Source organism: Penicillium taxi, assembly GCF_028828555.1.
Source record: "Penicillium taxi strain IBT 34144 chromosome Unknown utg000005l_segment0_segment0, whole genome shotgun sequence".
In the NCBI taxonomy this organism is placed as follows: domain Eukaryota; kingdom Fungi; phylum Ascomycota; class Eurotiomycetes; order Eurotiales; family Aspergillaceae; genus Penicillium; species Penicillium taxi.
This window is the reverse complement of record NW_026643207.1, coordinates 3,225,736-3,252,254: the sequence shown is the minus strand read 5'-3', so window position 1 is coordinate 3,252,254 and position 26,519 is coordinate 3,225,736. Positions and strand designations below refer to the sequence as shown.

The following is a 26,519-nucleotide window of genomic DNA, read 5'->3' as shown; positions in this document are numbered from 1 at the left end:
GACAGGAAATGGTCCCTAGAATTAGTAGAAATTAATAATATAAGATTTAGGCAATTGATCACCTGCTCTATCGACGGTGAACTATTACAGTTCCAAGGTTGATGCCGTTACTAATGAAGGTGGAGTACGGAGTAGGGCATCGAACCCTCGTGGACACCCCATACGTGCTCTAAGCATTACGTTATCGATTAAACCGCGGGATCCCCCCGTTAGCTCTCTTTAGTGCTAAGAGACAACGCTTGGGTATTTCTATCCACTTTAGTACTCGATTAGGAAGCTCGAATGACAAGGTAATTACCTACTATGATTATGGGGGAGTGGGTATTGAAGTGAGGGACTTCTTCAGCGGGCCAGTGCGGAAGAGCGATGTCCCACTTCATGAAGCAGTAATAGTAATGGATGGTATCGTATTTGCCGAGTTCGACGCCACCGAGGTGAGTGGAGTAGAAACTACATGTACAAAGTAATATATATATATTCAAAGTATATACATCATAGAGGCTATGAGAAATAAGAGGTAACAAGTAAGATGAGAGATAACCAAAGGAAATAGCAAGTCAATGACGAAACCGGGAGATAACTAAATGAACAGTAAGGTAGTAAGGTAGTAAGGTAGTAAGGTAGTAAGGTAGTAAGGTAGGAAGGTAGTAGGTTTCATTACATATACATAATAATCTACAATGCCAATCGGAGCTCATAAATTACTCTCCGTAATTAGTGAAACAACTACCGGTACCTGGAAATATTAAAAGCAGATTCTTCGAATAAGATTGAACAAATCGGAATGTCAGGGAAAGTAACCATTTGAGACATTCTATATGATTAAGTAATCATATACTCCCGCGTGTATTCGACGTACAGAGTAATGCCAGGTGGGACGGCTTTCCTATTTCAGGTGCCGCCGCTTTTATGAGGGCGCTCAGGCTCAGTGAGTAAACTTCAGTCTCAGCTCAGCTCATGATAATTACGTGATAGATCAGTGATGTCCAATAAGCACTTCAGTGAGCGCCTGTGGATCTTCCATATGCTTTGTACGCTTTCAGATCGTAAAGGGCAAAAGGCATGAGCAAGCTATACTCTCCTTGACCGATGTCTAGTATGCCAAAGATTTTGATGATGTTGTCGCTCCTTCGGTCGGCTGATAATATCTTTTTCATGGTTTCGTGTCCCATTTGCTCTTGGTCAACTTTATAGTCTTTCCGAGCTCCTCTAACACCGAGCTGCGAACAAAGGTTCTCAAAAGTCGCTTGGTAAATCTAGCCTAGCTTCACCATCTCCTCTAGCGCTTAGATCCGCTTTTAGATATCATCGTTTTTTTCCCTCCGAGGAATTTCTTAGTTGCGCACGATCTTGGTAGCTAGTCACAAGTTTGGTACCCTTTGGCACCGCGGTGAATTTGAATCGCTTAGTGGGTCGGTCAGCTGGGCGCTGCTTCGCTAGCTGCTGCGATAATCTGATAGCAGATGTGGAGCGACTAGGAAAGAGTTAATTCAATTAGACTGTAGGAAATGGATTTTCGATAAGACGTACGGGGTCATAGGAGTGAAGCTCGATCGCGATCTGGCAAAGTACTCCACATCCCATGAAAGAGTATATTAGATCGCGGGTCTTCCGGGCAATCAACATGATTTGCTCAATCAACATCTTGCTTTCCGATTCTGGCAAGCACAACGTGCTTTATGATCCGTCATCTCATGATGTTACCCTCATTGACTTCGAGGCTATCCACCCCTGCGGTGAGGATGTGCCCTCTTATTTCGAGGATAGAGCAATCTTCCTGGACATGACAAGGACAACGCACTACGACAGTGGTTAGATTTCTCCTTTTACTAGGTTTTCTCCCAATCAGATGAATTCGCTGCTGTGTTTTCTTCAATAGTCATGGAGATCACGTGATCTGAATACATTATCCGTAATCGATAAGCTTATCCTTATTAGGAATCAATCAATAACTCTATTAACCTAATGCATAAATAGTGGCATTTGGCTATGAAGGCGTTGCATTTCCAACGGAGGAAATGCGAGTCATCCCAACGCCAGCAGTGCCCAGCACACAGAAGCCAGGTCAAAAAAGCCATGTCACGTGCCGTTTGAAAAATGTCCCACCGCCTTTAGGCAGAAAAGGAAATCAAAACTCACTGTCACCTGATACCCAGTGAACAGATCAGTGTGCTTATATAATGCTCAAGGGCGTGCTCAGTTCTACCCAGTGAGCAAAAGCAGCGATGGGGTGAGCACTAATACGGAAGGGGAACGCTAAGAGTTGACAGAGGAAATCCGATACGTAGGTAGATCAGGATGAAGGAAGTAAGAGGATGAGTAGGATTTGCCTAGGTAGGATTTAGGATTTAGGATTAATATAAACTAGAAAGAAGTACAAAGACGTGTTCCATGTAAGCTGGATAGATCAAATATTACAGTATTACTCCGTACTACCAGTATTAAAATGCCGTTTGCAGCCATGGATTATTCCAAATCAAGTCTCCGGTTATTATTAAAAGAAAAAAAGCAAATATTGAGAATGAAAGGGGAGCTATGTGCTTCACTCATCTGTTATTCCAAGGGTGGGGGAATATGCTAGATCTCCTGCAGCTAGACCGATGAGGAAATACAAACGTTGGAAATAAATATAAAATAAGGCAAAATAAATTAAGATAAAATAAAATAAAACGTAAGAGTGGAGAACTTGGTTCTTTCCTTCGACTGAGCTTCTATTCGTTCCATCAAAACAGTCCCGGTCGCAGGCCGAGAGGGTAAATAATATTAGGGCCGTGGCAAAAGGAACTATCCCTTCCATTTTCCCTTCTATTTTCCCTTCCATTTCAACCCAACACTTTATCTCCCCTGTTTCCCCCCCCCCCCCCCCCTTCTCTCCCTTTAATAACGCCATTCTCTCCCTTACCTTTTACTCTTCTCTTTCTCAAACTTGAATTTGGTGGATCCCGCATATCATGCCAATCACGGCATGCACCGCCGTCATGGTCAACGTCTAAACTGATCAACGTGATACAACTTTCTACAACATGGATTTCATTGTAAGTTCCTGTCAACTTCGACATCATAACGTCGACTGACACTGCATTCAGCTCTCCCTTACCCACTTCTGCGAGGTGCATGGTCCTACTTCCATCATCTGCTCGCAAGTTCTACCATTCTCTTGTTCGCAATGCCACCCGGATGACCATTCCAACGACTCAACTCCGGCTCACTCTCCACGTAACTCTTCTCCCAAATCTTCTCCCAAATCTTCTCCTTCTCAGGAACCCAAGTCACCCAAGATCGAAGACCATCCCTACTTCTTGCGCCAACAGTCGAATTCCCCCGATCAATCCAGTCGCGCGGGTACTGATGGAGATACTTGCGCAAGCTGCAGTCTCTCGCTCCCGGAAGGAGTGAGCAAGCAGCTTCCAGTCGGAGCCCCCGGCAGTCGCGACGCCAAAGGAAAAACCACCAGCCCGGTGCTACGATCGCGCGAGGTTGTCTACTCTTGCGGTACTAGCCACACTGATTCTGAAGATATCTCAGACTCGCATGCGCATGCCTCACCACCTGATTCTCTACGCTCCTCGGTTTCCATTGCGTCGGATGCCTCATGTCACACCCATATTTTCACCTATCTCTCCCTTCGCGGTCCACCCAATCCCGCTGACTACGCCATTTTGCGCCGATCTTCAATTCGCACTCTGAGCTGTGAGCTCTTGCCTCGTGGACTTTCCTCGGGTCCCCTTTGCTTTGGCGATGCCGTCGCGGGTTACACCATCGCCTACGTCTTTCGTCTTCCAGACCCGGTGGCACGCGGCAAACGCCGTGCCTACGCCTTTGTAGCACTTGCCGGAAAGGATGCCGGAAGGGCGTTCCGAGCATGCCCAATCATCTGGCGCGCATTTGGCCGCATCGCATCAAGCATGACCAGTGCTGCCGAACGCTTCCAAGAAGAAGAAAAGCGTCGCGAGGAAGCCATCAACCCTACTAGCAAGTCCGGCCGCCAGTTTACCCCGGTCTCATCTTTCCTCACTGGCCGTGCTATGGACCCAGCTGGACAAGCCCGTCGTATGGGACCAATCCGTGCGCGCAACCTAGCTCAGATCGTCGGAAACGAGTACATCTTTACAGAATTGCATGCAAACTTTGTTGCTCTGCTGCAACAACTCGGCTCCATCTTCGGAGGAGTTCCGGTATCGGACGAATCCTTGGTCTGCAGTACCGTGGGTGACGACGAGAGTGCCCAGACCACTCAACCTGTCCGGGTCTCGACCGAACACGCCAAGAAACACGAATCCGTCTCTAAATTTGAAGCCAATCCCCTCGATATGGCGAAACTCGACATCTCAGACCCAAGACCAATTCCCATTGCCACCCGCCGACCTCTTGTGGCATAAACTTACATCAACGTCAGCTTTACTCATTAAGATACCCCGCCTGAGTACCATTTTCTCAGGCCGTTTTCACTTTTTTATCACTAATTTCCGCCTTTTTTCTTTTTTTTTTTTTTTTTTTTTTCGCTTCCACTTTTCAAAGCGACATGGCTCCTATCTAGGGTCTAATATTTTTTTAGCATAGCAACTTCATGTTTTTTCTTATCATGCACTTGTAAGATGGGCGGGCATAGAAACCGGAGTCTTCAGACAAAGAAGCGGCGTTTCTCAGCATTTTTACTGATATTACTTTTTCCGGGGTATTTTTCTACTTTTCATCTCTTGAATGCCTGCGACAATTTCCTGTGATAGGAATGCCAACCTGAAGCTTCAGGCCTGGTTGACGACTGGGGACGAACGACTATGAAGTATTCAAGAGATTACGTATTATTTGAGCACGAAACAATGCCTACGGGCTTTTTAATTGATTCCTTCATCTTCCGAGTTTTATCCGGATCGTTTTGTCCGTGGAATGTACCAAGTATAGCGTGACTAAGGTTTGCCTCCACCAGCCATCGATTCCAAACAGAGGTTCCATGGTTAGCACTATCATAGTCAAACTATGAGATATATCTGAATCGAAAATATGAAAGTCTGGTAGGACTAGAACGGAACATGTTCTAAGTTTGGATAACTTCTTTTTTACATCATCAAGATAACTTTTGATTATGAAGTTATTCATTATTAAGAAGTTGGAGGTTTTGTGTTGATTTGCTGAATATAGGGAGTCAGAGAGGTACCAAACATCCAGGACCACATAAGCATTCTTTATCGCCATAATCTCTTCAAAATACTCCTCGACTCGTCCTGAGACTTTTGTTTTCGTCCAAGTCTGACTTCTCGCCGCTGCCAGACACCTTCCAATCTCAAAACCTCAATATCTATCAGGTGCACCGGCTGGGTCCTTCCATTGCTGACGAGAAGGGCAAGCAGATCGGTCAAATCGTAGTGGATATGGGTACTTAAGAGCCCCATGATGTCTTCCTTCTACTCTGCCATCAACAGTGATAAAAGTCCCTCTCTCGAGTGAGAGAAGGTAATTTTGATGTGAGAAGACGTCATCATTCAGTAGAGATTCATTAGTCTCACAGTCACTTAGATCGACGTTTCCAAGGCAGAGTATCTATTCCTTCGTTAATAGTGAACACCGTCGCTTGAAGTGAAATTTGGATCAAACTTACCAGGCCCGTGCCTATTCATGGAAAAGTAACTTGGCTTTCTCTATCAGAGTCTCACTACCGTACACTACCACACTGATCGAGACTGCTTTGTCAGCTTGGGGTAAGTCCAAAGCTATCAATTCTAAGGTTGCTGTGGCAAGGCTTGTGGTGCGAATTCACCTTCCAGCCTTACCGTTATGGCCCCCATCATGGATTGGTCCTAGACTTGGACTAACTTCCGAGGTCCACCTTTGTATTCTTTTTATAGAAAAATAAGCTTAAATACACCCACTGCATAAGCTGACGACCTCGATAGGATTGTAGGGCTGTTTGGCCCCAATTATGTTTCGGCCTCTACCTTGTTTACATCGGTCTCCATAATACCTTGTAGCTTTGATCCAGTGATCAATACAGCACAGCCTTGGAATGCATATGAAAGTTGAAAATCTCTGGGTATGAATAAGCCTTCAAAAGGTTCCTCTAAATAGTCAGCCCTATAACTCTATATGATCATCCCGGCCATGGAGACTTCATTTTACCTGGGCCAGAGTCCACTTATATGAATTGGATCCTTAGAATTCAAATATGACTGATTGGTGTACCATTGTACCCGATAAAGACTTAGAGCATTCACAGATACCCTCTTCTTACCCAGTCAGGTATAGTGAAAATAGAAGGAATATACGGAATACTACAGATTTAGCAACTACTTCTAGTAGTTATGATAGGATTTGCAACAGCTACACCAACTCAGCACATCATCATTGGTTACCGAACCGCCAACAAGTTAAAAACTTTCATTAAATAACTAAATGAGTAATTTTCCGAATGTCAATGTGGATATCGGTACTTGGCTTAATACTTTGGGCTTAGCTCAATAAAGCCTGGAAGGGTTTCACTCAATGTTTGAGTTGCTGCCCGGGCTGAAGATGAGTCGGCGTCTACCGGTCCCTGTGGAAAAGCGGACATCGAGGATATCTAGGTGGCCCGATGACCACTCTGGCCTTAGAGACAACAATAAAATGGGTAACTTCAGCCAGCACGTAGCAGCGAGAAGCTTTTCTGCCGAAGTTTTCTCTATCCTTGGAATTCTTTTTCCAGAGCTGCTTAAACCAGCACTTTGATAACTGTACAAGTTCCAATTTTTCACAGTCTAACTTTGAAATAATCTCTTATATCATCTTTACCTACCTACCTATCAAAAATCTGTTGTTTTCCAGCCTACATAATGATGCCAATTAGCGATGACATTGAAATAAAAGCGTGGCACCGATTTTCAATCATTAAGACCTTACGTTTTCTTAGAAGCTCACGAATTCCAAGTCATCTGTGATTTTCAAACTTATCCTCAAAAGTTGAATCTGGATGCACCATTTAATTACTTGAATTATGCACATTGTATAGTTCGGATGTTGTGGGAAAACTATCCGAATACGGGCAATTCTTCCGCATACCCGGGCCACAATCAAAAATCCCACCAAAAAGGCCCAAGACGACAAAGACCCGCATTCATCACCTCTTCCATCCCCTCCAGCCAAGATGGTCGCCTTTGACAAGTGTGAAACCCGGCCGGCTCATATCGACGCCATTCTCAATGGCCTCGACCGGTACAACCCCGAGACCACCACCGTTTTCCAAGATTACGTTGCGCAGCAGTGCGAGGACCGGACATTCGACTGCTACGCCAACTTGGCTCTGTTGAAGCTGTGAGTTCGTCCACACCCCGAACACCTTCCATTTTGAAACTGGGCATCTTTTTGTCCCACAGTTTCACGTCCTTTTGTGATGATATATCTTTTTCAATCACGTTTCCTATTACCTGACAACCCGTCTTATGGGACTGTTGAGAACTTTTTATAATCTGACACCCAAACAATGCAATTCACATTGTGGCTTCTTGGCGAAGGACTTCTACTTTTATCAACCACTTCATGCTCTCTCGAAAATGGTACATGAAAGAGAGAACTATTGGCTAACAAGAACCACTTTCCAAAACTAGCTTCCAGTTCAACCCTCACCTCCTCCAGCCCGACACTGCCACCAACATCTTGGCCAAGGCCTTGACAGTGTTCCCCTCCCCCGCCTTCTCTCTTTGTCTCTCCTTGCTCCCAGCCCACACCCAACCCTTCGGCACCGGCGCTGAGGCCAAGGCTGCCTCTCAAACTTCCGACTTCGTCGAGGCCGTGCAAAAGCTATCCCTCCTCTCTACCCTCCTTGAGTCCGCCCAGTACGCCCAGTTCTGGTCCACACTTAATTCCGATGACCTGTACGCCGACTTGACCGCCGACGTCGCCGGCTTCGAGGAGCTGGTCCGCATCCGTATCGCTGTGGAGGTCGGCAAGGCTTTCCGCTCCGTTACTGCTGAGGCCCTGGAGCAGTGGCTTGACCTGCGCAGCCGCGAGGCCCTTGAGAAGTTTGTTACTGATGTTTGTGGCTGGAAGGTCGACGGCACTGTTGTCCGCGTCCCCAGCAACAAGGAGAACGAGGTGAAGAGTGAGGTAAAGAGCGAACATGTCGGCTTTGAGATGTTCGGCCGTGTCATCCGCCGCGGCTTCGAGCAGCCCGCATAAGCGATTTCAAGGTCGTCTCTCTCTTTTTGCTTTCATTTTTCCCTTTTCATACTCCGTCCCATTCCCTTAATCAAAAAAAAGTGCAGGGGAAGCATTCAAAAATAAGACATGAGTTCATGAATCCCCCAATCCGTGACGATGGTGATAGATTTCGCATGGATAAGGCTCGGAGATGAGTCGGGATTTGGCGCATCCGGCGTTTTCTTTTCTCGATTATCCCCTGTTTGTATTGGAAATCCTATGTTTTACGCCTCTGAAATGAGCGGATGAGGATGAATTGCGAGTGATGTCCATGTTCATACAATACCAGAAACGAGCCTTGATTTATACCTGGATATTTCCAGGTTGGCTTTGTTGCAATACAAAACATACCATAACAGAGATATATGCAATTATATTCACTGCGTAGACTGACTCGGATATGCTTACTCGAATTGCTTTGCCGCCTAGAGCAACTCATCATAGAAAGGAGCCTAACTTGCAGGACACTCAGAGCTCGGTCTTCCCACTGGAATCAACCTCGTCTTTCTGCCCTGTACCATTCTTCCACGACTTCACCACGAGCGCCGCCACATTCCGTCCCATCAATGCACTAGTCTCCATCGTCGAGATAAAGCTCTCAATTCCGCTTGTATACCAAACTCCTGGAGCCAATACCGTTTCCTCAAAGGTGACCCGGGGGTACATGAGCGGATACGGGTGCCAGATCTTCTCATAGAACCAGCTAATATGACTCTTAGGAAGATCACCAATAGTCGAAGCCGGTCCAGTATCATTGGAATAGTTTATCCCGAAAACTTGGGCAACAAACTCGGCAGTTGGCCGCTCTGGCGAGAAGATTTTGTATATATAATGTTGCTCTTCCTTCTCCTCGCCGTCTCTGATGACTGATCGAGTCACTGTGCGCAAAGTGCTGATACTCCAGAACCCAGCGGGGCCTACTCCATGGACATCCGAGCCGAGATCAAGACCCTCAGGCAGAGTAGTCAGAATTGTTTCTGGTGCGCGCACGTCCTCACCTTCAAGACCAAAGAAGCCAGGTGAAATCTGATGCGGAGAGGCGAGAAGTGTAACATGCAGCTTCACGTATGGGATCTCGTCTGGGACATGTTGCAACGGTGGAGAGACGGAAATGCCACTGTACTGTAATGGACCCGCAATGATCACCTCGTCAAAATCAGCGTGCTCTGATTGCATCCAGTGGTATTCAGTTGGCTTGAATTTGATGCGCGAGGTACCGTCATCGTTCCGCACAATCTCTGTCACGGTCGTGTTTAGACTGACATGCGCCTTGGAAGTTTTCAAAATGCCATCGAAAATTCTCCAGTTTCCACCATCGATAGCTACTGCGCCCTCCGCGGCCATGCAAACCATCGATTCCAGTCCATGAATCAATCCCAGATTCTGGCCATAGTTGACACGCGTGCTGGCCTGGACAATCTCCCGGGCGAATAGTTCGGAAATCTTGTTTGCAGCCAGGAAATTCCATCCTGGATTTGAAGTAGCATCGACCAGGCCTGCTGATATCGCAGCCTCAGACAGTGACTGAAACGGGAAGAGCGGCTCTTCGTACAGACTGAGAAACTTGCCAACAGTACTCTTCATTAAGTTCTGAGTACGCAGTGGCGCCAGACCATATCGCCAGAAAAGACGGCCAATATTCCACCAGCTATCGGTGTTCTTGATAGAGAAGACAAAATGCGTGCCGTCCCAGATACCAATGGATTCGGCTGTTTCCTTTGGCCGTGCATGATCCGCACTCCGGACCGAAAGTCCCAGGTCACGGGAAGCATTCACGAGATTTTGGTTTACTTGAACAAAGATCGAGGCACCTAGCTCGATCGGATAGGCAGGGTCATCAAATACGTTGACAGTCGTCGCTCGTCCGCCAATGTGCGAGGTCCGCTCGAACACGGTGATGTTGACAGGGATGCCCGACCCCTCAGCTAGCTTTTGTAGCTCATACGCAGCAAATGAGCCCCCAGCTCCAGCTCCTATAGCTGAGTTAGTATACGGAGTAGTGGTTCCAGCGAAATTGAGTTATACTAACCGATAACAGCTACCCGCTTCGGGCCCTCTGGAACTATACTTAATGGTTGCTGCTGAGTTGCACTGCCGATTGGCAGAAGCAAAGCAAACAGCATACATGAGAGCCATTTCATGTTCTGGCTTTTACTTATAGACATGATTATCAACAGCCGTAGAAATAAATACAGACTGAAGCTTGGAAGTTGAAAGTCGACTGATGTTGTCGAAGCAGGGAGCCAATGGCGTAATATTAGGTGGGGCCCAAGCTTATCGCTTATCGCCCAAAAAAAATATTGAACCGCGGGGTTTCGTTGCTTCTGTCTCCCTTTTTACATTCAATTCACCATGGATTACGACAGCGACTCTAGTATCGACGAGGACTTCACTGAGACTGGTGTGCTTCTCGGCTACGCTGCAGAGGAAGTTGTCGAAGATACTATCAGCCACCTTGGCGGCTGGCCGGTATGTTCATATATCTTTCCGTAACCTTCAGGCAGCGCTGAACAATCATGCTTGAATTAGACATGGCTTGATGAGACAACTCCACCACCAGGGGATTTTGCCAATTGTAAGGTCTGCAATCAGCCCATGCTGCTACTCCTCGAGCTGCATGGTGACCTGCCCGATGATTTCCCCCATAACGAGCGCCGCCTGTATATCTTCGGATGCCCTAGAAAACCATGCAACCGAAAGCCAGGCAGTATCCGGGCTTATCGCACAGTCCGTAAAGTCTCACTGGAAAGCGCACCACAGAAAAAGCAAGAGCAAAAGTCAGAAGAAAAGAAAGCCGAAGCCGAGCCAAGCGTAGCCCCGAAGCCCCAGCAGGACCTGGGCGCTAGTCTGTTCGGCGCGACATCACTCACAAGCAGTGTGTCTGCAAATGTGAACCCGTTCTCTTCCAACCAGGGTTCATCGCCTGGAAACAATCCATTCGCAATGCCCAAAACAGCGACTAGCCCAACTGCTCAATCTGCACAATCTACAAATGCGCTCGCTGAATCATTTGCCGATAAGGTCCGGATTTCATCCCCAGAGTCGGCACCAGCCGCTACATCAAATGCTGTGACAGCCACGAAGCAAACTCCCGAGTCTATTGGTGCGCAAACGCCATGGCCTGCACAATCTGCCTTCCCGGCCCCATACCAGAAATTCTACCTAGACGCTGATTATGAGACTATGTCTCGGCCCTCGACACCTACTGTGCCAGAAAACGTTACTATTGAGGCAATGGATGTAGATGAAGGCGGCGGTGTCGAACTCAAAGATACCTTTGAATCTGATCTTGACAAGGCCTTTATGAAGTTCTCTATCCGTCTCGAGCATAACCCAGAGCAAGTTCTGCGATATGAGTTCCGTGGCACACCGCTACTGTACTCGTACGCTGATCAGGTGGGTAAGCAACTACATCCTGGTCAGTTCGGCGGAGGCAAAGTGACTACCACTGCGACTGGAAGTATTCCTCGATGTGAGTATTGTGGTGCTGGGCGTGTGTTTGAGTTGCAGCTTGCCCCACATGCTATAAGCGTGTTGGAAGATGGCCGCGAGGGTGTTGGGCTTGGTAAAGATGATGCTGGTATGGAGTGGGGGACTATCATTGTTGGTGTCTGTTCTCAGGATTGTGCGCCGCAGACTCTCAAGCAGACTGGCTGGAGGGAGGAATGGGCTGGTGTGCAGTGGGAAGAAAGTAAATAGACAACGACATATATACTGATCTCAAATATCCAACCTGAATTCAACACCATTCAAGTGTTATCTGTATCATATTCCAAGGTTCACTTTGGTAGACGTTTCCGGTTCACAGCCGCGTATCCATACCTTGATACTTAGGTATGTATTGAGCATTCGGGGCTGTTCGATTGAAATCTGGAATATTAACTACAAGTCTATGTCTGTCACGCATTACCCCTCTGAGCCGTTTTCATAAGCGCTCAGAATGATATTCCATAATGCATGTTTGACTTCTAAGTTGGTCCTTCGAACTCACGATTAAATACAACCTTTCAAGAAGAAGAGACGACCCGTTTCAGATACTTGGGCATCTGGATATGAACAAAAATTTAAAAATTATACGAGCTAGCATGTATAGTGTATTGATGAAAACAATCCAAACAAGCAAATATATATGCTACTGAATGTGATTCATGAACGCCACATAACAAAGTATAAAAAACGAAGCATGCAATCATGAATCATAAGCTCCCAATCGTTGGGTCATTAATTAAGATCAGAACATGAAAACAGTAGAGGGGAAAAAAAGAATTAAGATACCTACCAAGTCGCAAACAATTTGAAAAGATGAAATGGAAATCACGGTAGAATCATGCTGGATGCCATCTTGTCGGCTTCCGAGGCGGCGCGGTCACGCATTCTCTTAGAAAGGCTTAAGCCAGTCTCCTCTCCAACAAAGGTCCACTCGTCGAGTTCATCTATATCGTCGTCGTGGTCTGGTATAGCCTGGGCTGAAGGTGTTGGTGAGAACGGGGTGGACGAGATATTAGAACGCTGTCTTGCAAGCGTCTTAGCGTATTCAAGATCACGATATAGGGCCTGGATTGCAGTGGCAACACCATCTTCCTAGAAACATTGAGAATATATTAGCTGCAATGTAAATTTTAGTATATATGGAGATCAACTCACACTTCGGATCTGTTTGCCCAAATTGCGAGCCTTGAGGATCATTCGCTCGCTGTGAGTGGCCTCCCAGAGCGATCGTGAAAAAATGCTGACATTCAGCTTTTTCATACAGATGCCAACACCTAAATCTTCAACTCGGCCACCGAAAAAGAACTGGTCGCCGAAGAAAGGCTTGACAATAGTTGGGACACCAGCTCGGAGACTTGCACCAGTTGTGCCTGCTCCTCCATGATGGGCGGCTGCATCGATTTGAGAGAAGAGCCAGTCATGAGGGGCAGACTGAATCTGCAAAATGTCTGGTGGCAATGGAATCTCAACCTTTATGCTTGTAGGGTCACCGAGTCGATCTGACCAGCCCTTTGAGAGGATGCACCGAACGCCAGCCTTTTGAACGGATTCAACGACAGTTCGGGTTAAAGCGGCCGGATCTGATACAACGATAGATCCAAAGCCAATATAGACAATCTTCTTGCCATCAGCCCGGGCACAGCTAATGAAATCTGATAGCTCCTTCGGTGGAGTCCAATCCAGCCCCTCGTTTAGGAACCAGTAGCCGGTGATGCGAATCCAATCCGGATAGTCAAGAGGTGGTGGCACCACTGAAGGCGAATAATTGTACAAGAATGGAACCTTGTTCTGCTGAAGCTTATCCAAGCTTGTGGCTTTGAGTCCCAATTCGCTATTTCTCCAACGATTGACTTGACCCGCAATTGCTTTCCAGAAAATATTGTCAAACATAACGTAGGTGATGTAGTTGTAAGCTCCACCCATCCGGTTCTCTGGCACTGCAAAGGCATGTGGATACGCACGAGTCCTGCTCCAGGGCATAGTAAAGCCACGGAAATAAGGAATGCGAAGAGCCTCAGCAATGTGAATTCCAGCCATCGCACTCGGTGACTCGATGAGAAGATCACTGTCTTGGCAACTGGCCCAGGCAGATGAGAGCAAGTCATCGATCCACCCTCTGAATTTTAGCGATGCTTCTCGAAGGAAAGAATATGTAAACATCCCGTTTTCCACGCAGATCCGCATGAGTTCTGCAGGGTCTCCGTCTACAGGAGCAAAATCAATACCATGGCTACGAATCCATGGCTCAAACTCTGCATGAGTTGCAATTTTCGGCCGGTGCCCCTCGGCCATAAGGCCTTTGCATAGGGCAATGTAGGGCTGAACATCGCCCCGGGAACCAATGGTTAGACAAGTAATTCTTAGGGATTCAGTAGGTTTGAAGTTTATGATGGAAGCTCGTGGGTCATCAAAGAACGGATGAATTTCTGACGAACTCTCATTCAAAGTTGCGTGTGATTCTTCCACTTCAGAGCCGTCGAGTCGAGCTTCTTGCAGCATGAGGTGTTCGACCTTGGCTGCTTCAACTTCTTCGCGTTGTTCTTCTGGCAACAACCCCGATTCTTTGAGGAACTTGACAGCTTCTAGATTTTGATGCAAAGTCACGGCGCAATCGTCCCTCGCTTCAAAAGCATTGAATTCAAAGAAGAGCTCCTCGTGACCACGGATGATAACAACCAATCCATGGTAACCGAATCGAAATCCCTTTTCTTTCTCAACGTTCTCAACGTCCTTGAATGGCAGTATCATCTTGGTTCGAGTTCCTGGGATCAGACTACGGAAGCAGAGATTCCTCTCGCTGATATAGATCTTGCCGTAAAGTGGAAGGACACGGTGCAAATAGGCATAATATGTTGCCTGTAGCTTTTCCGTCGGTGGAAGTGCAAAATGAGCACGGAATCGATCACCGTAGTTGGAGTCACCTTCTTTATCCTCCGCGCAGATATCTTGGTCCTCAGTCAGCACCCCCTCAGTTTCTCCATAGTGTTTCTGGCTTCCGGACCACATGCCAGACACCTTTTCAATATACCCCATTGATTCTGTTGCCAGTAGACTGCTCATCTGCTTTGACCTGCTTTTTAAATATTCGGCAAATCCGGCCGCACGCTGAAATGGGTAGCCGGTTGCATTTGGGTAATTGTGTTTCTGATCTGCAGAATCATCGATAGAGCTTTCTCTATTATCCACATTGACGTCTACTGAAAGGCCCAGTCCCGGAGAAGCGGATAAAGTTGTATCGTTTGATCTCCGTCTATAGTTCCTTACTTCGGATGGACGTCTTGGCAATATCCGCATAGTCGGTGATTGGAAGACATCGCTTCGATTGAGTATTTGACTGGCGGACTCATTTGTTTCCGTAACTGACTGCATGATGGATGGCTCAGTTCCTTGATCGATGGAGTTGACGAAGGAGTCCGTAGAATCTTGGGGTCCGTTCTCGGCACTTGCACTGCGCTTGTAGGGTATATCGCTTATCCTTAAAGAGGAAAGAAGATCACTGCTATCCGGTGATGTTTTCTCAGTCGCATCAGCTTCTGGTCGTAGTTTACCCTTGCGGTACCCGTGATCTTCAGATATGTTTCTTGCGGGAGATTGATTGACCAAGCTCTTCAAGTAGCTGAAGGCGTCTTGACCAGAGTTGAAGAAAGTGAAGAAATACTATTATCCAATTAGTTCACTCACTGCTCTTAATTTTGACTTGCAGTTTTTTGTTTTGACATTACTTACCTCATCGATTGCAAAAGTCTCTCCGCTATCAACAACTCGAATCTTGAAAGTTTCAGCAAACTCAGACATCGGACTTTCTTCGATATCGATGATATTTTCAATTGGAAATGATACTTTGACGCTGTCGCCCTCATTATGCGTACGGAAGATCACCTTTTGAAGTGCCTTCACCCATTCCTTCGCGCTTGTAGGGCTATCTGCCCTGAAGTAGTAGGTTCGTTGATCGGTAGTGACCTGGAAGTCCTTCACTTCGGCATCTTTGAACTTGGGTTTCGCAAGAGATGCTGAAATTCCATATCGAAGATCCACGTGGCCACTGGGGAAGTAAAGGTTCGAGGAGTCTGCATAGTATGAAAAGACATCACCCTTGAGAACGAACCAGTACCGATTATACTTCGGGTTTTTGCGGCCACTTTTGGATAGATATCCAGATTTGATAGCCGCACTGGCCTTTTTCGGAAGGTAGGCATAAAAGCAGATATGCCCCTCAGTGACGTACATGTAACCCTGAAGTAACATACTTTGGAGTAACGAACAGGCATACTCCACCAACACTTTTTCAGGACTTTCAAAGTCAAACATCTCCATCAGCCGCGTGGAGAGGGCTGACCCTGATGTTTGCGGTCTATCTTCACTCGGTGTCTCCGGTCTCGACGGAGGAAACTCCGGCGCAGCAGTAGTATCAAACCGATTCTGGGCTTGCACCATCTGAGTAAGAACTGGAGCTGCTCTCGGTGTGGCGCTACGTGTTCGTCTTGGAGGCACTTTGAGAGTTGATGTGCTTGAGGTCATAAAATCATTTTCTTTATCCTGGGACTCTATCCCAGGTATCTTCCGAATGAATTTGCTCTCCGAGATAGCCCGCCGAGGACGACGTCCCCGGTCTTCGGTGTCATTTCGGGGCATGGAGTCGATGGGAACGATAGCCTGAAACGGGCCTGTTGAAGTTTCACGACTTGGGATTTTCTGATCTGAGACATTTGGACGAGGGTCGCTTTGTGGAAGTCTGCTTGTTTCTTCCTCGTCATCACTAGAGTCGTCAAATCGAGCACGGAAGTCAGATCGAGAGCCAACTGCGGCGATCACAGAAAAAAGGGACTGTTGCATGTACACATTTCCATCTCGGGAACCGCGTGGAGGAGCTGTGAAATCAACTTGGGCATCGTCCCCATCTCTAAACCGCTCTGGTATTTGATCGGAAAGTAATCGATGGGCAGGGCTGGGCCTCATGCTTATACTCGTGCTCGCGCTCATTTTTTGATTTCCCCGCCGTTTAGTGTCATCTAGTAGAGGATTCATCTTGACTGTCGTGATAGCAAAATGGACTTATGAAGTTGGCAAGGGGATAAGAAAAGACCGGCAACGGTTCACACTGGTGTAGGGATCGGAGTCAGGCTAGCAGGTGACAACTCGGGAATGATAGGACGAGCACTTGGCTGGTGGCCCACGTCAGGCGGCGTCGTCGATCAAGAAAGGCCTAGCGGCAGTACACTAAACCAATAATCGAGATCATAGCAAGTGCCAATTGTTCTGGTGCTGGATTGCTATTATCCTCTGAGTACCGTGGGTAGGGAAGGAGGGACAGTAACGCCTCCCCCAGAACGATAAGGGTAGCTTGCGGGATCGATAAGCAAGTCAGACGTCAGTGTAAAAGTCCAGTTAAGGCAATATGCGAAACTTGGACCCTCTGTGAAAAGGGACTAATCAAAGACTGTAAAGTCCAAATCTGCAAGACTAAGGGTCGTTTAAGGTCTGAGATCCGAGGTCACGTCTTAGATTGACATCAGCTGTACTGGACATGTGATCTCGTCATATCGAATGGATCTGTTTGTTCTGTTTGCATTAATTATACTTCACAGTTCATCCTTCATATTTCATATGACCTTTTAAAAGTCAAGCAGTCTTGAATCTTCTGTTATGAAATTGCTGAACTTCAAGGCTATACCTAAGTATCTACTACGGGGTAACACATACCTATTCTGCACCTAGATAAGTGAATGGTTCTTTGCGGGGAAGATCCACCTCGACCCCTTATATCAAAAACACCTGAAAACCAAACATAACGTTTCTTGACGCAAAACGAAATCCTGAGAGAACTCCGAGCTCTAAGGATGGTACGATTACCTCATTCAACTTGAGAATTATACATTTATTCGGCGACGCAACCCTCCTACGTTTGAAGGTTGCGTCGCTGCTTCGGAGGTGATAGATACTAGCCGAATCCCGACAACCGAGCGATATCTTCTACAGTAGTAATATCCAATGATACATTTATTAACACAGATTATAAATCCTCTTAAAGTTTAAATGATAGCAGTATTCATTGATGGAACTCGAACCAGGATGCGCTAACTCGCCTATCGGCTAAGCAACGCCATCCCTAAGTACTAAGGCGTGATTTTGGCGTCCTTTGGTGTTAGGAAGAACCCATCAACCCCAGGGCTCCATCGTGCTAGTGTACTATCTGAGCACGCAAATCTACCCTAGTACTTGCCCACTATGACATAGATCTAGCTAGACGAAACAAAACAATACTAAGTCGAAAAGCTTCGGAAAGAGAAAGCTTTATATAGTACGACTATGGCCCTTGCATTATTCAAATGTTTTACATCTCTATCTAGCGCCGCAGAAAACGCATCATTTTCTAATTACTGCGATTGAAAATTCATATAATACAGCCTTGGAATACTCATTGAGTACCTCTATTTTAATCGACTCCTACTTTTTATCTCCCCGATAGCCTCAGGTAAGCTGTCTTGCTCGCTTTTCAAGCAAGTCTCAGCTTGAAATCCGACTTAGGAATTCGGGTTCTAGACGATCCACCTCAATTCATCATGGGGATATTCACCGTTCCTGAGCTGAACACCCGCCTGGGTACTTGGCGTGCCTATCATTTGGCGGCTATTGTCTTGTAAGTCAGCACTGGGGAAAGGATATGAAGTAGATCGACTAACTATGTTCTGATTTAGTATCTCTTCCTTCCTATCTGGTTATGATGGTGGAATCTCTGGCGGCATTCTGACCATGACTTCATTTCAAAAAGACTTCGGCTTTACGTCAGCCCATAAGTCGAAAGTGTCTTCGCTCACAGTTGGCTTAGAGCAATTGGGGTCATTCATCGGTGCCGCTATAGTCTACCCAATAACTAACAAGTATGGGCGGAAGTATGTGATCATCGGCTCAACTGCACTCTTCATTATCGGTGTTATCATTCAAGTCATCAACACTCGCTCGCTTGGAGCCTGGTACGTTGGCCGGATAGTTGCTGGTCTGGGTATGGGAGGACAAAGTGTTGTCATTCCAATGTACAGCGCAGAAATGACACCGAAGGAGATTCGTGGTCGATGTGGCTCTTTCTATCAGTGGCTCTATGCCTGGGGAGTATTCGTCGCTTACTGGGTCGATTATGTACGTTGTGTTTAAGATTTCACTCAACATGCAGATCGCATAACAAGGGTTATTAACATCTGAGCAGGGCGTTGGCAAAAATTCTTCAATCGTTGGTCACTCACGCGAATGGCAAATCCCCGTGGGTCTACAGCTAGTCTCCGGTGGCATTCTTTTGCTAGGTACTTTGACTCTACCTGAGTCTATCCGTTGGTTATTGAGCGAGAACCGTACTGATGATGCCTGGAAATCGATCGTCTGGATTCGAGGAGGAGACAACCAGAAAACCCACGATGAATTCACTGAGACTCAAGTTGGCCTCCAGGCTGAACGTGCCGAGCGCGAGGGCTTCTCTCTCCGCGAGCTTCTCGAGCCAGCCAATCGTCTAAGATTCCTCGTTGGTCCTTCACTCTTCGTCTTCCAAAACGCAACAGGAAGCAGTGCCCTGGCAGTATTCGCGCCACAATACTTCAAGTTGATTGCCGGTAGCGCCTCAGACCGAGACATGCTCTTGACAGGTCTTTTCGGTGCCGTTAAGGTTGTTGCTAGTACTATCTTTATCTTTTTCTTGGCTGAGAGGCTGACTCGTCGGACAACACTGGTTGGAGGCTCGATAACTATGGCTATTTGCATGCTTATAACGGCATTGATTGTGGACTTTGTTCCCACACAGTCCAGTACAAATGTCACAGCTGCTGGAAGGGCGACTGTTGCAATGATTTACCTTGACATCATGGTAAGTTTCTTTTGCTGTCCACTATATCTCCGTATATGTCTTACTTATTGCCTTGTAGATCTACAACTGTTCTTGGGGTCCGATGCCCTGGGCTTACGTCCCAGAGATTTTCCCGACACGCATCAGGGCTATTGGGCTAGCCGTTAGTATGCTTGCTCATTGGGCAACTTCATTTTGCTTCTCATTCGCTAGCCCCTACATGGTCCAAAATGTGGGTGCCAACACTTTTCTCATATTCATGGGATTTGATGTTGTGTCCGCTGTCTTCTGTTGGTTCTTCGTGAAAGAAACACGAGGTAAAAACCTGGAGCTTGCCGCTGGTACTGAATGGGAAACGGTTGAACGTGATATCTTGGCCGATGGAGAGAAGGGTGTGCTTGGACAGGATGGAAAGAAGGTACAACTTGTCAATGTTCATGAAAATTTCCACACCAACCTGAAGCATAGATCATGATGTGGAACAGATTGAAATCACTCGGTTTTTATCTTGAATTGAATTTCTTTGCAGAGTGCTTCCAACCTTGAAAAGTTCTCTTCATATGAGTACTACGGTAAATATGTAGTGTCTAGGTCATGGACAACCTTGGAAGGTTGTATCGAAAACTGCCCTCAGAATTGTTCGTAGGCAGATAACAGGTGGCGTCACCTAACATTTGTAGGGGGTAGCTACTAGTGAGCGATTAATATCAAACTAGTTTGATGCCTTACTGATTCTATTATCTTCTGATCAACCTGTGTTATATCAGCAACATATGCGTAGCCCAGATCATCAGTCTTTGGGTATTCAGGGAACTCTGTAACATGTTCAAAGTGAAGCGCAGAGAGAGGATTATTTCCCCTATCAGTAAGAGGAAATGGGACTAAATCCTATAACTCATATATAACTAGTTAGCTACTAGCGACAGACTAATTTTTCTGAACTCTCAGCAAATTTTGGTCATCAGTAGCTGTATTTTGTTGATGTATAATATCATCACCTTCAGCGAGATACTCATCTTCGCCAATATATACTGGCTCAATGGATTCAATAGGATTCTGGATATCAATAAGATGATTTATAGATGGGTCACTTCCCGTGTCCCAACCAATGTCTGCCATTCTATAATAAATATGAAATGGGTGAATGTAAAGGGAGTGAAAGGGGTTTTACAACGCTAATCCTATTTAGATGTTAGGTGATGCGACATTTCGCGCTAAGTCAAATGACGGGTACCCTGATCGGCTGGAGCCAATGAAATATCAGTATTCGCATCTCTTGTTTCGCGCCTACAGATAACAGGACTAACAAGTATCAGGCAACAGAAGTAAGCTCCAGGGATCAAGGGACCAAAGGACCAAGGCCCCAAAAATCCCCGCAAAGAGTCTTTAAGTCCATATGGAGAATTTTTCAGCCTGGTTGAGTTTCATACAGAGACATTGTGAGCAAGATGCGAAGATTTTTTGGAGCACTGGTCGTCAGTTCTTATCTTCTAGGACTTTTAGTGCCTGCTCTGGCCAAAGACGATTCAAATTACAACTTGACACAGACTTTCGACCGCAGAATATCACAGGCCTAGGAGGAATATATGCCTGGGTTGGATTGTGAGTAGCCCATTCAATCTTGTTTCCTTAGATCGCTGACCTTTGCCAGATACTATAATGCAACTGCACATGTGGACTTGGTTATTGAAAGAGGATTTAATGGGACAACGGCGCCATGTGCTTCACTGCTAAACCAAACTATAACCATGCAGTGGGACTCGATCTTGGCCATTTTAGACCGAGGGGGCATACAACAAGGGATCGAACTCGGTCAACATAATGTTGACCTTAATACCGCCGAATTACAACAAGTCTAACTTGAACCTACTAGCACCAGATGAATACCCCCGGCCCCTGTGGTGGGCGTTGCAATCTTCAGAGTGAGTAAGCGCTGATCACCGTTGAGCCTCTTGTGCAGATAAATTAACGATGATTAAAACTGTTTAGTCCGACTCGGCAATACAACGAAAACACAACTGTGGAAGACCACTTCGACATGTCAACAATTAAATCTCCAAATTCCTTCTCGCTTGCAGGAACTTTAGATGAAAACATCTCCCTTGGATTAGCTTCACAGAGCTTCAAACCTATCTGGATGTCTACATGTAACTCCAGCTACTACTACGGAAATTACACGCTATCAATCTTATAACAGCCAGGGGACTCGTGGTGGAGCACACGAGGCTGGACAGACTTCAAGTTACCATCCATGAACGCAAAGTTCGACGATAAATCTGCCAACCTCACTTTGGAGGGGAAATTCGTGGCATCTCCGCTTCTGAGAGCGAATGACACAGGGTATATTGGCACTCCAGATGGCGGTGAGATAAGTGATGGAGATTCGGTTCAGGGTACTATTCGGTTCACCTTTAAAGGAGACTTGGATTATTATCATTCCGATGTACTAGATATAAGCACAACTGTGCCGACGTGGCTCCGGACAGTTGGATTTGGGAACAACTCTATGAATGTTGGTTATACCTCTGGCGGTCAGGGTAGGCCAGAAGCAGGAGCTGCTGCTATGATCGCTATGCTGTTTGCTATCTTTGAAACATTCATGTGAATTGAAGTATACACCGCAGGTGGTTTACGTCTGAATATCCTTGTTAAAGTGCCAAAATATCTCTACTTTAAACTGGATAACGGCAAAGATACAGCTAGAAATGGCCGAAAGTGTCGCTGTTTTTGGCCGCACATCTGCCAACCTTGCTGCCACTCATCGCAACCGTTCCATGCACTTCCCCTGCGCCCTCAGGACACCGCAGCAGTCTAATTCGCATCCCAGTGGCCCGCCCTTTTCTCCTGCCTGAAGCTTCCAGTTCCCAAAAACACCAAAAATGGCCCCTCGAGAATCGTGTCACTTAAAGTAGCAGCGATTTCCTCTCTAATTCCAGGCACTCCCAAGTCTCAGCGACAAGAATCATCTGGCTCTTTGCTCTGAACCACAACTTGCTTCTCAATCTACAAGCTCGCACTAGGACTTTCTGCAACAGTTTGTCATATATACTGCCGCGCCCCACATCCCTCTCACCATAGCGCGGCTCTCTCGCAAGGCGAAATTCCAATCATCCAGCAACAGCGACTATTCAGAGAGCGAAGAAATCGAATACTGTCGATATGATACTGATCTGACAGAGCCTGAGGACGAGGCAGATTTACCATGCGATTCTAGCGATGCGGCCTTGCTATTCGCCGACAATGAATACACCCGGAGTACTATATCCAGCAACTTTATAACTTTGATGAGACGGTCTACACGCAGGAAGACTATGGCAAAGGCACCACCGCTCTTCTCGACCGCATTGAACAGAAATGGTCCCAGTCAGTCTGACTCGCATCAGGGTGCTCTGATAACACAGTCAGGATCTAGGATCTGGGATCTGGCCACAATTTCCCACCCGGCATCAACTATACATCATGGATTCACGGTGTGGGAGAATTATTTATTGTACTACTAAATAACTCTATTAAACCCTAATATAGACTCATACAGACTCAAGTCTCAAGAATAGGTATCACCTTTTTCATTTTCTCAGCCCACTTCCCGATATCTTCTGCGAAACTTCGGGCGATGCCTATCTTGATTTCTTTCGTATACACTTAGGTATGGATATACTTTATGGCAGAGAGAATCTACAAAAACACTAGGACCTAATTCATATGCTGTATATGTACATAAATAGTCCACCTAGGTATCTATCTGCATGTTGGGCTGCGTTGAAACCTGATCAATCTCTTAGTCAACCAGCTCAGAAAATCAGGTTAAGTGCAGGGATAGGTACCATTTTGATTTGGACAGAAGACATGGAAGGTCATCACATTGAAAGGTAGATCTCAAAATTATCAAATCCTGAAGTTGGAAAAAAGAAAACTCAACAGCCAAGCCATATCTTCATCTTGGAGACTGTTCCAGTCATCGTAGATCATCATTGTTTGGCTCAATTCAAGCTTTTTGAGTTTTTTTAAAATTATACAATTGATGTCGTGATCTCGCTGAGTTGATTGGCTTCGGATATCGTCCGTCAGGGTTCGGGCAAACAGAAATCGATGATTCCTCTAGACTGGCTCCAACCGAATCTCCTACTATTTGGGTAAATAGCCAGAGATCATTTTCCTCTCGGTCTGACTCGCCAGGTTGGTGCCTGTAGTGGAAGACTTTCAGGTTGGGTGTATTTTTGAGAAGTTGTGAGACACTTGTAGTACTGTGAACGCTCTCTTCCAGAATTATGGTTTCAAGAAATTCAAAACCAGATGGCAGATATTTCGTTGTCACGTTGAACCAATAGTCCTTTCCCACACACCTGTCATATTGGAAATGATTGAGTCTAGGAAGCGCAAGTAAGGGTGTCGGGAAGGATGTAGGAGGAGTCCACGATGGAGCATGGTGCGCCACAATAGAAACTTGTGCCAAACTAGCCTTAGAAGCGGAATGCTTATTTCTTCTAGCCCTTTTGATAATGGTTCAAAGAAGCCTATCAGTGATATTCGACGGCTGCCAGAGTTGAGGGAGCACCAGTTCTGTGACGTTGGGTAGTAAACTCAGCAAAAAAACAACAGCAGACTGTGAGTAGCCAAGTTTTGAGTCTCTTTCCGTTTCAATCATTTTATAGTATTCCTCCCAGTTGAGACCAGCTTCTCTTAAGTAGGAAGAATGCGCGAAAAGAGATCTCATTGCTTTTTCTTCAGGTTCCCAAAATGATATCAAATCGCGCTTTCGACTGTCCATTGATAAGTCTATCTTTTTGAAGTAACGACTCGCGACCGGATCATGAGCAATACGGCTGATAAATCCCGGTGCTCTGCTAGTGGGATCATAAGCATGGTACCGCCAATATCCATGGTATTGGTAGTCTTACCATTCTCGGGAGTTGCGCACAAAACTTATTCAATCACTTTCTAGTTAGTCCAATTTCGTGTAATTTGAAGTCAATTCCACTGAAGGCTCCGTGAAGACGAAATATAACCTAGAAAGAAGCTTTGTTTAGAAAAGCTGCATTACGCAAGTCCGTTTTAAATTGACCCCTTGCTGTCATCGACACCGCCTCCTGATATATACCAGCCCAATACACCAAATTTCAATCGAGATATGATACAACGCCAAGATTCGTGCTTTTTAATGACGTAGGGATGAAATTTTCAAGAAGATACGTTTCAATACGACAAGCGGTATTTGGAAAGCGACAGAATATTATACACTCAGACCTCCAAGATGTATCACTCTGTCATTTTGCGACCGTATTCCTTCAGTGGTGATTCTTGAGGGATACTTTCCACCAACCACGGATTGCATTTTCTGCAGGGGCTTCCCGGTCCTTGGCTTGATGTGTCCGAGAGCGATGCCGTTGTTTTAGAATATGCTCAATGGGTAAAACGGTGATAGAATCAGGTGCCTTTGCATATCTAAGTTTTAACCAGAGACAAGAATGCCAAAAGGATACTCGGTGAGCTCGGCAATCTGAGCTGTTCTTGCTGACATGTACAGGTGTCGTAGGCTGGCGTCGTGGACTGTTGTCGTGGATACGAGGGGTGCATATGCAGGCTCAGCCTTTATTGCATGGAGGTTGGGACTCATAAAGTATATAAGCTTCGCAGGTCTCGCCAGAATTTCTGATAAAAGCTTGTCAATTAATTCAAACAGGAGTGATCATCATGTCATTCAGAGGCGGCGGTTCCGATCCCTATGGCGATGACGGCTACTCTGATTTCGCCCTTATACCAAGATATCTCAAAATCCATGGCATCGTGATGGCACTTGCGTTCGCTGTCATGATGCCACTTGGAGCGTTGATCATTCGGGGTCTCAAAGTGCAAGGGTCAATTTGGATACACGCGATATGGCAGCTCATCAGCTGGGCTCTAATGATCGTTGGTCTGGCTTACGGTGTTCGTGTTGGTCGTACACTACACATGGTAAGCCATCTATTTTTCGACGCATATCGAGAGGATCTAATGAGGCTGTTGCAGATCGGACATAACGCCCACACAGTCCTCGGCATCATTGTGGTTGTGCTCATGTTTTTCCAACCGTTTATCGGACTTGCACACCACTTTCGCTTTCGAAAGAATGGGAGTCGAAGTTTTGTTCATATCTGGTATGGGCGAGTGCTCATATTGCTGGGGATAATCAATGGAGGTCTTGGACTGCAGCTTGCTGCCAATTCAACGGGAGGGACTATCGCGTATGGAGTGGTGGGCGGTATCTTCGGCGTGCTCATAATCGTCTTGGCGATTACGCGTGAACGGAAGAAGATATGAGTGGCTTAGGGTTATGATATCATGATATGAATGGGAGGCTTGCAATTTTCACTACTAGACTTAGGATCGAATCAATCGTCAAATTTGCCCATAAATCTGGCTCCCGGAACGGTCCGCTTAGACATTGAGGAGGCAGGGATCGGGAAGGAGAGATGAGGGGATGAGTCAGCAGGTGGGCCCTTAACGTGCGTCACGGTTGACCGAGCGTCCCGGTTGATCGAGCGACGCATTTGGAACTTAAAAAATCTAAGATTTTCAACATCAACTTTTAACACCAAAACATGAATTAATTATCTATTTAACGCGTGTAGGACACTGGGTATATATATGGCCTTTGGTTCCACAACCTGAACAGGTGACGAGTCGCCTAATAGTAGGTAAAGTAGGCAATGGAACATCTTCTATAGGTTGTCCAGGAGCATCCTCTAGGGATATATATTCAACTCTACCATTCTCCTGAGCAACCACGCTTTGCTGCAATTCCTCCAAACTCCGAAGACTCCCTTCATGGCCTCTGTGCTTCTTGCTAGCCGCTCTCTTTTTTATCTTTCTCTTCGCAGTATTCTCCAATCGCTGAATACGGTCTTCCATCATCATCATCCGAATCGCCATCTGAGTATGCGCATCTTGCGACCGATAAATTTGTCGTTTTAGAGGTGAAGTTAAAGCTCCTGAGGAAGATTCGAGTTCTTTCTTGATAGCAGAATTCGATTTTTGGACTTTTGAGTAGCTCCAAGGC

At 46.2% G+C, this 26,519-nt stretch overlaps 10 protein-coding genes across 10 annotated transcripts; 8 read left to right on the top strand and 2 right to left on the bottom strand.

Moving 5' to 3' along the window:
• Window positions 1-1,624: 1,624 nt before the first annotated feature.
• Window positions 1,625-1,816, top strand: N7495_008516 (uncharacterized protein; the record flags this gene model as incomplete). Its single annotated transcript, XM_057211167.1, has 1 exon — window positions 1,625-1,816. One exon carries the CDS (start codon window positions 1,625-1,627, stop codon window positions 1,814-1,816), a length of 192 nt encoding a protein of 63 aa, XP_057060710.1.
• A 1,207-nt stretch (window positions 1,817-3,023) lies between these two features.
• Window positions 3,024-4,379, top strand: N7495_008515 (folliculin domain-containing protein; the record flags this gene model as incomplete). Its single annotated transcript, XM_057211166.1, has 2 exons — window positions 3,024-3,035; window positions 3,087-4,379. 2 exons carry the CDS (start codon window positions 3,024-3,026, stop codon window positions 4,377-4,379), a joined length of 1,305 nt encoding a protein of 434 aa, XP_057060709.1.
• A 2,735-nt stretch (window positions 4,380-7,114) lies between these two features.
• N7495_008514 (CSN8/PSMD8/EIF3K family protein) lies at window positions 7,115-8,145 on the top strand (the record flags this gene model as incomplete). The annotated part of the gene is made up of 2 exons (XM_057211165.1): window positions 7,115-7,281; window positions 7,575-8,145. 2 exons carry the CDS (start codon window positions 7,115-7,117, stop codon window positions 8,143-8,145), a joined length of 738 nt encoding a protein of 245 aa, XP_057060708.1.
• A 489-nt stretch (window positions 8,146-8,634) lies between these two features.
• On the bottom strand, window positions 8,635-10,307 carry N7495_008513 (putative prenylcysteine lyase; the record flags this gene model as incomplete). Its single annotated transcript, XM_057211164.1, has 2 exons — window positions 8,635-10,139; window positions 10,196-10,307. 2 exons carry the CDS (start codon window positions 10,305-10,307, stop codon window positions 8,635-8,637), a joined length of 1,617 nt encoding a protein of 538 aa, XP_057060707.1.
• A 211-nt stretch (window positions 10,308-10,518) lies between these two features.
• Window positions 10,519-11,865, top strand: N7495_008512 (small subunit rRNA maturation protein TSR4; the record flags this gene model as incomplete). Its single annotated transcript, XM_057211163.1, has 2 exons — window positions 10,519-10,635; window positions 10,696-11,865. The coding sequence occupies 2 exons, from the start codon at window positions 10,519-10,521 to the stop codon at window positions 11,863-11,865; spliced, it is 1,287 nt and encodes a 428-aa protein (XP_057060706.1).
• Window positions 11,866-12,480: 615 nt separating this feature from the next.
• Window positions 12,481-16,680, bottom strand: atg26 (uncharacterized protein; the record flags this gene model as incomplete). Its single annotated transcript, XM_057211162.1, has 3 exons — window positions 12,481-12,747; window positions 12,811-15,312; window positions 15,382-16,680. 3 exons carry the CDS (start codon window positions 16,678-16,680, stop codon window positions 12,481-12,483), a joined length of 4,068 nt encoding a protein of 1,355 aa, XP_057060705.1.
• Window positions 16,681-18,215: 1,535 nt separating this feature from the next.
• N7495_008510 (sugar porter family MFS transporter) lies at window positions 18,216-19,958 on the top strand (the record flags this gene model as incomplete). Its single annotated transcript, XM_057211161.1, has 4 exons — window positions 18,216-18,292; window positions 18,351-18,789; window positions 18,857-19,504; window positions 19,563-19,958. 4 exons carry the CDS (start codon window positions 18,216-18,218, stop codon window positions 19,956-19,958), a joined length of 1,560 nt encoding a protein of 519 aa, XP_057060704.1.
• A 1,346-nt stretch (window positions 19,959-21,304) lies between these two features.
• N7495_008509 (uncharacterized protein) lies at window positions 21,305-22,088 on the top strand (the record flags this gene model as incomplete). Its single annotated transcript, XM_057211160.1, has 3 exons — window positions 21,305-21,405; window positions 21,473-21,630; window positions 21,685-22,088. 3 exons carry the CDS (start codon window positions 21,305-21,307, stop codon window positions 22,086-22,088), a joined length of 663 nt encoding a protein of 220 aa, XP_057060703.1.
• A 100-nt stretch (window positions 22,089-22,188) lies between these two features.
• On the top strand, window positions 22,189-22,983 carry N7495_008508 (uncharacterized protein; the record flags this gene model as incomplete). Its single annotated transcript, XM_057211159.1, has 2 exons — window positions 22,189-22,309; window positions 22,562-22,983. 2 exons carry the CDS (start codon window positions 22,189-22,191, stop codon window positions 22,981-22,983), a joined length of 543 nt encoding a protein of 180 aa, XP_057060702.1.
• Window positions 22,984-25,174: 2,191 nt separating this feature from the next.
• On the top strand, window positions 25,175-25,780 carry N7495_008507 (cytochrome b561 domain-containing protein; the record flags this gene model as incomplete). Its single annotated transcript, XM_057211158.1, has 2 exons — window positions 25,175-25,435; window positions 25,490-25,780. The coding sequence occupies 2 exons, from the start codon at window positions 25,175-25,177 to the stop codon at window positions 25,778-25,780; spliced, it is 552 nt and encodes a 183-aa protein (XP_057060701.1).
• Window positions 25,781-26,519: the final 739 nt, after the last annotated feature.